Source organism: Hippopotamus amphibius, chromosome 7 (assembly GCF_030028045.1).
Source record: "Hippopotamus amphibius kiboko isolate mHipAmp2 chromosome 7, mHipAmp2.hap2, whole genome shotgun sequence".
Classification (NCBI taxonomy): domain Eukaryota; kingdom Metazoa; phylum Chordata; class Mammalia; order Artiodactyla; family Hippopotamidae; genus Hippopotamus; species Hippopotamus amphibius.
Genome location: NC_080192.1, coordinates 58949447 through 58963068, shown reverse-complemented (window position 1 = coordinate 58963068; position 13622 = coordinate 58949447). Strand labels below are relative to the sequence as shown.

The 13622-nt window shown below is 38.6% G+C and overlaps 1 protein-coding gene and 1 pseudogene across 7 annotated transcripts in view; one reads left to right on the top strand and one right to left on the bottom strand.

Annotated features, from left to right (window-relative positions):
• Positions 1-13622, top strand: part of GCFC2 (GC-rich sequence DNA-binding factor 2) — a 74732-nt gene that overhangs the window by 40459 nt on the left and 20651 nt on the right. For 4 of the 7 annotated variants that reach the window (XR_009054842.1, XR_009054843.1, XM_057743307.1 and 1 more), the window contains exons 7-11: positions 5424-5547; positions 6543-6624; positions 7076-7188; positions 7984-8183; positions 9863-10013. Coding sequence is in view for 4 of the 7 variants with exons in the window: in XM_057743307.1 (XP_057599290.1) it covers positions 5424-5547; positions 6543-6624; positions 7076-7188; positions 7984-8183; positions 9863-10013 (670 nt within the window). In the remaining 3 variants the exon portion in view is untranslated. Of the gene's footprint in view, positions 1-5423; positions 5548-6542; positions 6625-7075; positions 7189-7983; positions 8184-9862; positions 10014-13622 lie in introns of those variants that run through there. The other 3 variants (XM_057743309.1, XR_009054845.1, XM_057743310.1) reach the window with 3 other exon arrangements.
• LOC130856746 (mortality factor 4-like protein 1) lies at positions 778-1784 on the bottom strand (annotated as a pseudogene).

Below are 13622 nucleotides of genomic sequence, written 5' to 3'. Positions count from 1 at the left end.
CAAAACTTCCAAAACTGAATAATGGTGGTGAGAGTGGGCATCTTGTCTTGTTCCTGATCTTAGAGGAAATGCTTTCAGTTTTTCACCATTTGAGAATGGTATTAGCTGTGGGTTTGTCATATATGGCCTTTATTATGTTTAGATAGGTTCCCGCTATGCCCAATTGCTGGAGAGTTTTTAACATAAATTGGTGTTGAATTTTGTCAAAAGTTTTTCCTCCAATCTATTGAGATTATCATATGGTTTTTATCCTTCAATTTGTTAGTATGGTGTATCACATTGTTTGATTTGCATGTATTGAAGAATCCTTGCATTCCTGGGGTAAACCTCACTTGATCATGGTGTATGATCCTTTTAATGTGCTGTTAGATTCTGTTTGCTAGTATTTTGAGTATTTTTGTATCTATGTTTATCAGTGATATTGGCCTGTAATTTTTTTTGTGTGACATCTTTGGTTTTGGTATCAGGGTGATGGTGGCCTCGTAGAATGAGTTTGGGAGTGTTCCTCCCTCTGCTGTATTTCGGAAGAATTTTTGAGAAGGATAGATGTTAGCTCTTCTCAGTCTTGGAACTGAGCAATAAAACACTCTACAGTATGTCTCTCTGCTGTCCATCATTGAATACACTGGAAGCAACTTTGAAATGAAGGAAAAAAAGGAAAAGAAAAAAGGAGCTGTGTCCCCTTTTATTTTCTCTGTTTAAAATCAAACAGAAAACAAACATCAGTTCTGTTATACACTAACATTTCCAAAGTACATCATTTGTACAAGAGAAGGACTAAGAAACAAAAATGTGTTTACAGAGATCCAAATGTGAGTGATTATAAGCACCTTGTACAGCCTTCCAGTGGTGCCCAGGAGGAGCCACTTCATAATCGCTGGCACTAAACAAAGGTGCAGGGTTCTTTGCCAGCTATTTTAGGAAATTATGAAGATAACTCAGTAATAAAGCAAGACTCTTCTCATCTAGAGGCGTATAGGCCAGCACTGCGTACAAATAATCTCAGTAGATGTGGCACTCCATACACCTGGGACATGGGCACATCAGGGTGATCTGTGAGGATTTCAGCACACTGTCATCTCTCAAAGTTGTAAGGCAGCTGAGTGCCCAACATCACATTGATGTATTCCTTTATCCCTGCCACAACTTCATTAGCAGCATATTCCTTATTATCTGTGTTTCCTCAAGTATTCTTCTAATTTGCATAATCCTTTAGAATGGAACCTATATTCTTCTTGGCAGGAGGATAAAAGAGCTGTTTTTGGTGGATAATTAATTCCCAGTCATCAACAAGCCATGGTTTAGCAATTCAGGAATCTTTAACTTCCACTCTCTTCGTAAGTGTTTCCTCATTTTCAACAGTAGGATCTATTCGGGCCCTTTTCTTGCGAGGAGGCTGAGGTGTCTCACTGGTACTACCACCATCTCCATTTCCAAGTATTTTCTGTTTGTTCTTTTTTGTTTTCACTTCAGCATTTTCTGGTGCAAACCAGAAGTCTTCTTTCCAGAGGCAGCCCCTCTCATCTTCCTTTCTGCATACTGCTCCTGATTTGCTTTTTGAAGTTCTCTTTGTTTCTGCAAATTGCTATCCACATATTTGAGTACTCTGTTTTCTGGAAGCTGTTCATCCCAATTTTTATTCCAACCACCATAATGTATAACATACTTCACTTCATCCTTTCTGGCAACATTAACACACTTGCTTCTTAAAGAAGAGGCCCCTGGAAGCACAGCACTTGCTCCCCCTCCTGGAATTCAGGCTTCAGGTCCTGCTTCGGCACCATTTATAAGTGACTCACCACCGCCTCCTCCTTCTCCCATCGCCCCCTACTCCCTACCCGACCCAACTCAGTGTCAGATGCACTGTCAGGTACTGCCAGCTCCACATCCTGTCTCCATCAAATCTGAATGAGATCCTTGCTGGGTACTGTAATCTTAGTTGTAAGTTTTTCCCTTTCATCACTTTAAATATATTCTGCCACTCCCTCCTTGCCTGCAGAGTTTCTGCTGAAAGGTCAGCTGTTAACTTTATGGAGGTTTCCTTGTATGTTATTTGTTGCTTTTCCCTTGCTGCTTTTAGTATTTTTTCTTTGTATTTAATTTTTGATAGTTTGATTGCTATGTGTCTTAGTGTGTTTCTCCTTGTGTTTATCCTATATGGGACTCTCTGTGCTTTCTGGATGTGATTGACTATTTCTTTTCCCATGTTAGGAGAGTTTTTGACTAATCTCTTCAAATATTTTCTCAGACCCTTTCTTTTTCTCTTCTTCTTCTGGGACCCCTATAATTTGAATGTTTGAACATTTAATGTTGTCCCAGACGTCTCTGAGACTGTCATCAATTCTTTTCATTTTTAATTCTGTTCTGTGGCAGTAATTTCCACCATTCTATCTTCCAGGTCACTTATCTGCTCTTCTCTCACCATTATTCTGCTCTTGAGTCCTAGAGTATTTTTAATTTCAGTTATTCTGTTGTTCATCACTGCTCTTTAGTTCTTGTAGCTCCTTGTTAAACATTTCTTGTATTTGCTCCATCTGTGCCTCCATACTATTTCTGAGATCTTGGGTCATCTTTACTATCATTACTCAAAATTCTTTTTCAGGTAGACTGCCTATCTCTTCTTCATTTGTTTGGCCTTGTGGGTTTTTACTTTGTTCCTTCATCAGCTGCATCTTTCTCTGTTTTCTCATTTTATTTAATTTACTGTGTTTGGGGTCTTCTTTCCTCAGGCTGCATGGTCATAGTTATTCTTAACTCTGTTGTCTGTTCCCAGTGGGGAGGTTGGTCCAATGACTTGTGTAGGCTTCTTGGTGAGGGGACTGGTACCTGTGTTCTTGTGTGTGGAGCTGAATCTTGTCCTTCTAATGTGCAGTGTCATGTCCAGTGATGTGTTTTGGGGTGTCTGTGAGCTTAGTATTTAGGCAGCTTGGCTGCTAATGGGTGGTGTGTGTTCCTATCTTGGTAGTTGTTTGGCATGAGGCATCCAGCACTGGAGCTTGCTGGCTATTGGGTGGAGCTGCATCTTAGTGTTGAGATGGAGACCTCTAGGAGAGCTCTTGCTGGTTAATATTCCATGGGGTTGGGACTTTGGGATTACGTCCTGGACTCAGCTGTCCCACCACAGCCCAGGTCCGACCCTGGCCGGGGCACCAAGGCCCTGCCAGCTGCACAACATGGAAGAAAAGGAAGAAGAAGGAAAAAATAAAAGAAAGGAAGGAAGGAGAACAGACAAAACTCCAGGACAAATGGTAAAAGCAAAATCACACAAAGAGACTTATACACATGCACTCACAAAAAGAAAAGGAAAGAGAAGAAAAAGAGAAAACAAAGAGAGCAACCAAACCAATAAACATACGAAAATGTACCTAAAAACTAAACTAGCAAAGACATAGAACCAGAAAGAAGTCAGAAGTGGAAAACAAACCAGGAAGTCCTTCAGTACTTCTAGGTAGGTCTCTGCACCTGCTCTGGGCACTGTGGTGTCAGCTCAAACTCTGATCTGGCCTTACTCCTGTGTATACTTGCCCCAAAAGTCCACACTTTCCCCCAAAGTCCACAGCCTCATTTGTAGGAACACTGGTCTGTTCAGGTAATCCACAAATGCAGGGTCTACCAAGCTGACTGTGGGTATTTTACCTGCTCCTCCTTCACAGAAGTTTCCCTTTCTCTTCTTTGGTCCCACAGTCCCCAGGGTTCAGTTTTGGTTTTGGTCCTGCTTCTGTGTGTGGACTGCTTTCAGGCCTCAGTTCCCTACCCAGGCAGGAGGGGGCAAAAGCAGTGGCTGATTGGGGCTCACTTGCTACTCAGTCTGGGGGAAGGGAGAGATATGCCCATCCCATTGAAATGTGCAGGGAGTGCTTGTAGCAACAGAGGTCAGAGTGAGCCTGAGGTGCACCATGCATTCTCACGGGGAAGTTGGTCCCGGATCACGGCACCCTTGGCAGTGGCGGCCTGTACCAGCTGCCAGGAGTGTGTGGACAGTAGCCTGCCTTGCACACAGGACCCTTGATGGCTGCGGTGGCAGGCTCTGTGTTCCGATATAATAGCCGTGTCTTGTACTGTCACTCGTGTAGGTGTTGCCCTGCCGTCTGTGAGCCTGTGGAGCAGGAAGCTCCTATGGTGGGCCACGTCTTGAGCACCCTCAAACAAAGGTCTCTTGCCTCTCCATCAGGCCCAGGCTTTTCCCCAGACTCCCTCCCAGCTAGCTATGGCACACCTAGGCTGTCCTCACGCAGCCAACCCCAGTCCTCTCTTTGGTGTGTGTCCTCCAAAGCCCAAGCCTCCATGCCCAGCCCCCTCCCACTGCTGTGGGTGAGCAGACAAGCGTCTTCCAGCTGGGAAGTGCTGTTTGGCACCGATCCTCTGTGTGGGGGTCTCTCTGCTCTGCCCTCTGTGCACCTGTTGCTGCCCTCTCCTCCAAGGCTCTGAAGCACCCCCATCCCCACCAGTGAGGGGGCTTCCTAGTGTGTGGAAAGTTTTCCCCCTTCACAACTCCCTCCCCGAGGGGCAGGTCCCATCCTGATTCCTTTGTCTCTTTTTTTCCCTTTTTTCTATTACTCTATCCAGATCGTGGGGATTTTCTTGCTTTTTGGAAGTCTGAGGTCCCTGCCAGTGTTCGGTAGATGTTCTGTAGGAGCTGTTCCACATGTAGATGTATTCTTGATGTAATTGTGGAGAGGAAGGTGATCTCCACGTCTTATTCCTCCACCACCTTCCTCTCTGCATTACTTTTAATTTACTTTTAAAATATTACCAAATAATTGTATTTTCACCCCTGTTGTTTTAAGTTGACTACCTCTAATGTCACTTCGTAGTTGCTTTTCTGACATAATCTACCACAGTGTAAGTTTCTACACTGTCAGAGGCTTGAATCCATAGCACCAGCTGTGGAGCATCATGGGGGTGGGGGAGGAGGAATGCTGCCCCAGAAATATAAAAATGCCAGTTTCAACTAATCACTCAATTCTGCTTCACAGCTTTCTTACTTGTCTGGTTAGGTCTCCTCCATTCTCTATTTTTTGTGTATTTTGCCAGTTTCCTCAGGTGTTTCCCTACAGTGTGCCACCCCTGAACCTGTGAAAAATAGCTGCAGTCATTGTTTCCTCCTCCTCTGCTATCTCAAAAAAGAATCCTTCTTTTTCTCTATCTACTCTTACCCATGTTCCTGACTCCAGCCCGTTAAGTTTTATTACTTATGATATTTATAGCTGTTTTAGTACAGTAAGTTGATTTTCTAGTTTTATTAATATTAAAAGTATTGGAAGCTAGGTCTTCCTCACGATGTTCTTTTAAATCGAGATGTGATGGTATTAAAAATGTCTCCATATATGAGAATTGAGCATATAATGTGCTTATATATAAGTATTATTTTTCATAACTCATTCATGATGACCCACACAATGTTACTTGTATATGTATTTCAGATTATCAACATCCAAGAAATAGAATCAGCCATGCATGCACTCCTTTTAAAACAAGCCATGACCTTTATGAAACGCAGGCAAGATGAATTAAAATATGAATCAGCGTATTTACAACAGTTATCATGTTAGTGTTTTTCATGTTCAATGTGATTTTTTTATTCATTAAGCTAAATTATCAGCTAAAAGATAAAAATATTTTTATTCCTGCATTAAAAAAATGTTTTTTGAGTATTTTCCCACTAACCTTTCACCTACCCCCTTCCAAAAATCCCAAACCATTTAAGCTAGGGCTTCAAAATGCCTTAAGTCTAAAAACAAAAAAATAAAAATTATAACTTCTAATCACTTAGTATTTGAAACAAAATATTTATATGACCATTCAGTGACTGTTTTGAGATGACTTGACATATAGACTATGTCAGAAATCTAACTTTATAAATTTTCCATAGCCCATCCACAGATTGTTTGTGGAGGTTAAAGAAATTCTGGTGGGTTTCAGTATAGAATCATTTATAAGATCTCATTATATCAATAAAAGATTTGGATGCTGCCCTTTAGTTCTCATACTGGTTTTGTATTTTCAAAGATGTCTTCATTTGATTATGGTACTGTCAGGGTAGAGTGAAAGAAATGAGACCATAGCATCAAGTAAATGAAAAAAGCAAAATCAAAATGACTCAAATACGTGACAGTGAGTTGGTCATAAATTATGGTACATGCTAAAATAGGAAATAATATGAATAACATATTGGTAATGCAAATGTTTCTAGCATTTGACTATAGGGACAGGAAAAAAAACGGTGAAAATTGCTGAAAAAGAATATGAGGGAAAGAAACTTTAAAGTAGAATTTTGTTACTGTTCTCGGGTGCTCAACTATATTCACCAGACAAGGTACATTTTCTTAGACTAGCAAACTCAATGCCTGATAATATTATGATAGGGAGGTTAACAATGCAGTTTCATTGCATGATGAAATATGCAATTTAATCATATTCTGTGTGTGTATTTATATATACAGATATGTATATATACCTAAGATACAACTTTTGTTTTCAAAGTGTTCCACTGTATTTCTTTTGAGAATTTGCAGTATGAAATCAATTTTATTCATTAACAGGCAAAGCTGAGTCATCAACAAATGGAAGCTTGGCTATAAATGAAAAAACTCAATGGATTTTAGAAGAAATCGAATCTCAAAGGTAACTATATAGAGACTTAAAGCATCACTGAGGAAATATTTTTTGCTACTTAAATACAATTTGTGAGAGTAATGTAAAACCAAAATTTAGTTACGCGGTCCTCTATCCTGTGGTTTAAAGACACACTGGTATATTGGGATCAGTCAGAAGGAATGGGTAAAATGGCATTTATCAGGCTGGGAATGGCTCATGTCTAGAAGCCAGTCCTGATTACATTGTTACCCCCTCTTCCAAATCTGGGTAGCCTATGAGAATGTCTTGCCAGAGAAAAGAGGGAGAACCAATTCAGGTTAATAAAGCCAGAATGTCAAAAATATTAACATAAAATTGTGTGAAAATATGATGGTATATCTCTGGGCATTGTAAGTAAGTTATGACTTTGTTTTAAAGCATTTATTTTCAACAGGAGCTATTTGTTTTTTATTTATTTTTGGTTTATTGCAAAATATAGGGCACAAAGAAGACAAACAAGTGTTCTTTCCGGGAATTGTACTCATCAGGAAGGAACATCTAGTGATGATGAACTATCTTCAGCAGACATGATTGACTTCCAAAAAAGCCAAGGTCAGTTATCAAGTTTCTAATGTGTCTTGAAGTATTGAAATAATGGAAGATGCTTTGCTGTTATTGCCCTTAATTATTTAAGCGATCTAAAATAATTGGGAAAATTCAGGAAAAAAGGAATACCTTTTTTTCCCCCATAAGACTGTCCTTACCTCTGAAAAAAATGGATAAAATAGAGGAGCATGGTGAGTATTCCTGCACCTGTATAGTTTTTTCCCCTCAACCTTTTTCATCTCATGTTATAAAGGAACTATGAATATTTTGGCTTCATTTCTCTACTGCATACTTTCTGTATTATAATTTTTTAATTTAAAATAATTGAATTTAGTAAAGCCCATTTTTAGCATTATGAGAAGGTGAAATATGTATAGTTGAGTGTGGGCTTTACAGCCAAATCGATGAGTTCAAAGAGGGGATCTATTCTCTGTGATCTTTGGCAGATTGCTTGACTTCACTGTATCTGATATTGTTGTCTGCTTGCTTGTTCTTTGTCTGTAAATAGGTAGGCTAGAAGAAACACCTACCTTATAAGGAAGATAGTTATGATGATGAAATGAGATAATGTATTTGTAATGTTTGGCATATAAGGGACCCAATAAATGGTAGAATTTAGTAGTATTAATTGTTACCGAAGTGCTTTTTTTTTTTTATAAAGACTAATTCATATGTTAATGTCAAAGGATAGTTTTCAGCTCAGCTGATTACATAAGTTATACATAACTATTTTTGTAGGAAACAAACTTAAAAATCACAAACTTAAAATGCATAATATACAGAGACTCATTTTCTTCACAGGTGACATTTTACAGGATCATAAGAAGATTTTTGAAGATGTACACAGTGATTTTTGTAATATCCAAAATATTTTATTGAAATTTCAACAATGGCGAGAAAAGTTTCCTGATTCTTATTATGAAGCTTTCATTAGTTTATGCATTCCGAAGCTTTTAAATCCCCTAATACGATTTCAGTTGATTGATTGGAATCCTCTTAAGGTATATAAGCTTAATGTGTGAAAAAAATAATCCTGATCACATTTATTTACTTAAATCCTCTTGTTATCAGGTTAAGTATAAAGTACCTTACCTTTAGAGTTAGAATTGATGATTTGTGTTTTGGTGTAATCGTCTGCATTCATCTTTTCTTAGTTCTTACTCTGTTTTTTAAGGCTGAGTGATGCTTAACATCAGTAAAGGAAACACTTTTTTTTTTTAATCTTCTTCTATGATAAGTTTAAGATCATTCAAAAGAGTAAAGGTAGTGTTAGACCTTAAGAATTTTATAGTCTGTTTGAGTGAAATTCAAAACAGGTACCAAGAGTTCTGAAGTTGGAGATGACATAATGGGAATACTTGGCTAGGAAAGCTTCAATAAAGATGAGGAATTTCAACCAGGATTTGAAGCGTACAGAGAATTTAAGCAGGAAAAGAGGGAAAAAAAGGTGTTTCATAAAGGTACATAGGGAGAAATATTAGTTTAGTAGAGACTACATAGATCCTAAATTAAGAGATATGAACTTGTTTTGATAGATAATGGGAGGAGTGACATGGTTAACATAATGTTTTAGGAAGCCCTGAGCAGTAGGCTAACTTGGAAATTAGGGAGAAAGAGTTGAAGGTATATACTGAAAGGCTGTTGCTGTAGCCAAGTCCAAGGTGATGAATTCCTCGCATGGGGTAATAGTGACAAAGGGAAGAGAAAGAAAGTGTTAGTTACAAGTGGTGTTATGAAGTGAGAATCAGTAAAATACTGGGAATAACTCTAGCACAACACATTAAAAAGATGACCGCAAGGTTTGGATTCTGAGTTATTAGTACAATGGTAGTTCCAGTCATAGGAATGGTGACTTTTCAGAGAAGGAAAGGGTTTTGATGGAAGTTTTACTTTATAGACAGTGAGATGATGATGGGAAACCCATGTGGATATGCCTGTTAAGCAAACAGAAATGAGGAAATGAAACTCTAGGAAGAGAAGAGAGCTGGAAATAAGGATTTAACAATGCAGTGGATGGGTCCCCATCATTTTACCTTCCTCTGCCCTAGTCATTGTGTGCCTCTAGGCTGTGTGGTAGGGTTAGGGCCATGCAGTGTTCGTAGCTTAGGAACCAAGCTTATACCTAAGAAAGTGGTGGGTGGCTGGTCAGACAGCCTCCTAGCTGTTGACCACTCACGCTGAATTGAGTACTCTGTTACACATAGCAGAGATCTGTTCATTCAGTCATTCCACAGATAATAATTGGCCATCTGCTATTTGCTAAATAATAAGCAAAACCATATGCAAAGTATACATTTGTCCAGTGAGGCTTGAGAGAGCCAAAGTGAATTTTGCATGAGGTAAGTATATCTTTATAAACAATTTCCATGCTTATTTTAACTGCTATTGTTATACATGTATATTTTGCTCCTAACAGTAGGAGACTCTGAACACACAGTGGACGTTTCTGGATATAAGTGAATGCATGAAATGCAGTGTCCTGTCCCTGTTAGACATCATGTCTTAGCCATGTCTTCCTGTCTAGCCTTGGTGGTCTAGTACTGTATATGCTGGGTTAAAATATGGAATTATTCTCCTTTTATCCTTAGAAAAGCTCTGGTAATTACTGAAAAAGTTAAGTACTTAAAAATAAACTAATGTTTAAGAATTTGTTTATAACTTGGATAATTTTATTTATAAGTTTGATTCTGTAGGTTTAAAACAGATGCCATGGTTCGCATCTGTAGAAGAATTTATAGATAGCAGTTTAGAAGGTTCAAAGAAGGAAGATAGTTCTGATAAGAAAATCTTGTCTACTGTCATCAACAAAACAGTTCTTCCTCGACTTACAGGTAATGTTTTGTACTGTTGGTAAAAGTAAATTGTTCTTTGGCAAATTTTTAATTTTTCTTGGAGTATTGTTGATTTACAATGTTTAGCTTCAGGTGTACAGTAAAGTGAGTCAGTTATATGTATACATTACATCCACTCTTTTTTGTTTTGAGTTCTTTTCCCATATAGGCCATTACAGAGTATTGAGTAGCGTTCCCTGTGCTATGTAGTAGGTTCTGATTAGTTATCTGTTTTATATAGAGTAGTGTGTATATGTCGATGCCAGTCTCCCAATTTACCCCTCCCCCCACCCCCTGGTAACCATGTTTGTTTTCTATATCCGTGACTCTACTTCTGTTTTGTAAATAAGTTCATTTGTACCCTTTTTTTTAGATTCCACATGTAAGAGATATCATGTGATGTTTGTCCTGCTGTGTCTGACTTACTTCACTCAGTATGACAATTTCTGGGTCCACCCATGTTGCTGCAAATGGCATTATTTTGTTCTTTTTTATGACTGAGTAATATTCCGTTGTGTATATATACCACATGTTCTTTATCCATTCCTCTGTTGATGGGCATTTAGGTTGCTTCCATGTCCTGGCTATTGTAAAAAGTGCTGCAATGAACATTGTGGTACATGTATCATTTTGAATTATGGTTTTCTCCAGATATAAGCCCAGGAGTGAGATTGCTGGGTCATATGGTAGTTCTATTTTCAGTTTCTTAAGGAACCTCCATACTGTTTTCCATAGTTCCTGTACCAATTCACATTCCTACCAGCAGTGTAGGAGGGTTCCCTTCTCTCCACACCCACTCCAGCATTTATCGTTTGTAGATTTTTTGAGGATGGCCATTCTGACCAAGTGTGAGGTGATATCTCACTGTAGTTTTGATTTGCATTTCTCTAATAATTAGTGATGTTGAGCATCTTTTCATGTGCTTTTTGGCCATCTGTATGTCTTCTTTGGAGAAATGCCTATTTAGATCTCCTGCCCATTTTTTGATTGGGTTATTTGGTTTTTTGATATTGAGCTGCATGAGGTGTTGGTTTATTTTGGAGATAAATCCCTTGTCAGTTCTTTCATTCGCAAATATTTTATTCTGAGGGTTGTCTTTTTGTTTTGTTTATGGTTTCCTTTGCTATGCAAAAGGCTTTAAGTTTAGGGAATTCCCTGGAAGTCCAGAGGTTAGGACACTGTGCTCTCACTGCTGAGGGCCTGAGTTCGATCCCTGGTCAGGGAACTAAAATCCCACAAGCCATGTGGCGTGGCCAAAAAAAAAAAAAGCTTTTAAGATTAATTAAATCCCATTTTTTAATTTTTGTTTTTATTTTCATTACTTTAGGAGGTGGGTCAAAAAAGATCTCGCTGTGATTTGTGTCAAAGAGTGTTCTGCCTGTGTTTTCCTCTAAGAATTTTATAGTGTCCGGGCTTAACATTTAGATCTTTAATCCATTCTGAGTTAATTTTTGTGTATGGTGTATTTTTTCTTTCTTTAAAAAACATTACTACCTTTCCCTCACATCCGCCGCTAGCACTCAGAAGCCCTGGGGTATTGATGCTTGTGCTTCAGTCTGAAGACTTGGTTCATCTGAAATTGTACTTGATAAGGATCCCTTCCACCATGTCACTGAGAATGGATTCTGACAGCTAAGTCTGCAGAACTCTTAAAAGATAAAACCATCTACTTTCTATTGCTTCTCAGCTAACTTGACTAAATTTTAAAGATTTTTCTCAATATAACTTGCAGTGCAATCATGGGGTATCTTAGAAAGATAGTACTTTTAACTATTTACTTTTAGCCATTAAGCACTATTAATGATAGGATAGAATATGTGTCTCATTCAAGTACTCATCTGAAAACTCCAAATACTTCACTTATAATTAAACAGTTTCTCAAACAAGTAGCATTATGAGAAATTAATACTCTATGTTTATTCTCAAGTCCTGTCCTGGGCCCTCTGCATATGCTTCATGAGCTCCCTGGGTAATTGCATACCCTCCTTTAGTGCCATCTGCATCTGGGTGGTTCAGTATGGTAAGCACTGACAATATGTGTAGCTATTAAAATACAAATTTCAAATTAGTAAAATTAAAATTCAGTTCTCAGTCACACTAGCCACATTTTAAATCTTCAGTAGCCACATAGCACTCATGGCTATCATAGTAAACAGTGCAGATGTAAGCTGTTTTTTTCCCTTATCACAGAAAGTTCCTTTGAACAGTGCTATTCTTCTTGATTTTAAGTCAAAAAGAACTGGAAGAACAAGTCCAGATCTCTTCTTAGAGCATGAGATTTCTCTTATCAGAGTATCTTCTGAGTACATCTACTTGTTAACTCAAACTCCACATGCAGAATCATACTTGTCATCTTTGCTGCAGACCTGCTTCTCTTATGTTCCTTGTTTAAAAAATGGTACCTCCATCTACCCACATATTCAAACCAGAATCTCTCCGTCATCCACTCCACCCTTTTTCTTACCTGCTTATATAAGCAATTGCCAAGTCTATTATTTTTTTCCTTTTTCTAACTCATTTTCTATAGTGCAACCATGGTGATCTGTCTAAAATGCAAGTCTGATTCGACCATACCTCACTTAAAACACTTCAATTACTCTTAACTGCCTTTAGAATGAGGTCTAAACTCTAACATGCTTTCTAGGCCTTTCAGTATTTTGTCTCTGAAGTAGTTCTCCAGCCCCATCTCTTGGCAAGTTCAATTCCTTCTTCCTGTCATGTCCACCTCTGCTGGACTTAAGCTATATTCTCCTTGGCCTTTACATCTTCTGCACTCCGTCCACGTGACAAATCCCCTAACCCTACCTCTTTCATCTGGCTAACTAACTCCTCTTCATCTTTCAGAACTCAGGATAGACATCACTTTTAGGAACTGCATTAGGCATCCCTTTTGGGGTTCCTGTGGCACTCTGAACTCATACTTAGGGTAACACCTACACATCAAATTATAATTGCTTACCTAAACATTTGCATTTGCCATTAGATAAAATTGTTCAGAGGCAGTTACCTAGTCTTACTTATTGCTTTGTTTCCTGTAGTTAATGGTGGGCACATAGTAGGCTCTCAGTATTAGTTGACCAGGTATTTCTAAGATTATTGCAAGCCTGACCTAGATGCCTGAGAAGTCACTGTTTTATATTTGACCTGGGGTGTTGTTTTTAACCTATTTAAATTTTTTAAAATTATTTAGCTTGTATTTAATACAAGCACAGTTGTTACTTCAGCTTGTACAACAATGAACAAAATAATCCCTGCTCCCATGGGCTTACATTCCATGAAGAAGACAGATGATAAACAAGATAAATAAACTCTAGAGTATGTTAGTTACAAGGGCCAAGGAGAAAAATAAAGTGATGGAAAGGGATACAAATTATGAAAGAGGAATGCAGTTTAAAATAGGTTGGGGCTTCCCTGGTGTTGCAGTGGTTAAGAATCCGCCTGCCAATGCAGGGAACACAGGTTCGATCCCTGGTCCCAGAAGATCCCACATGCTGTGGAGCCAACTAAACCTGTGAGCCACAACTACTGAGCCTGCGTTCTAGAGCCCACGGGCCACAGTTAATGAGCTCATATGCCACAACTGCCTGAAGCCCTTGAGCCTAGAGCCCG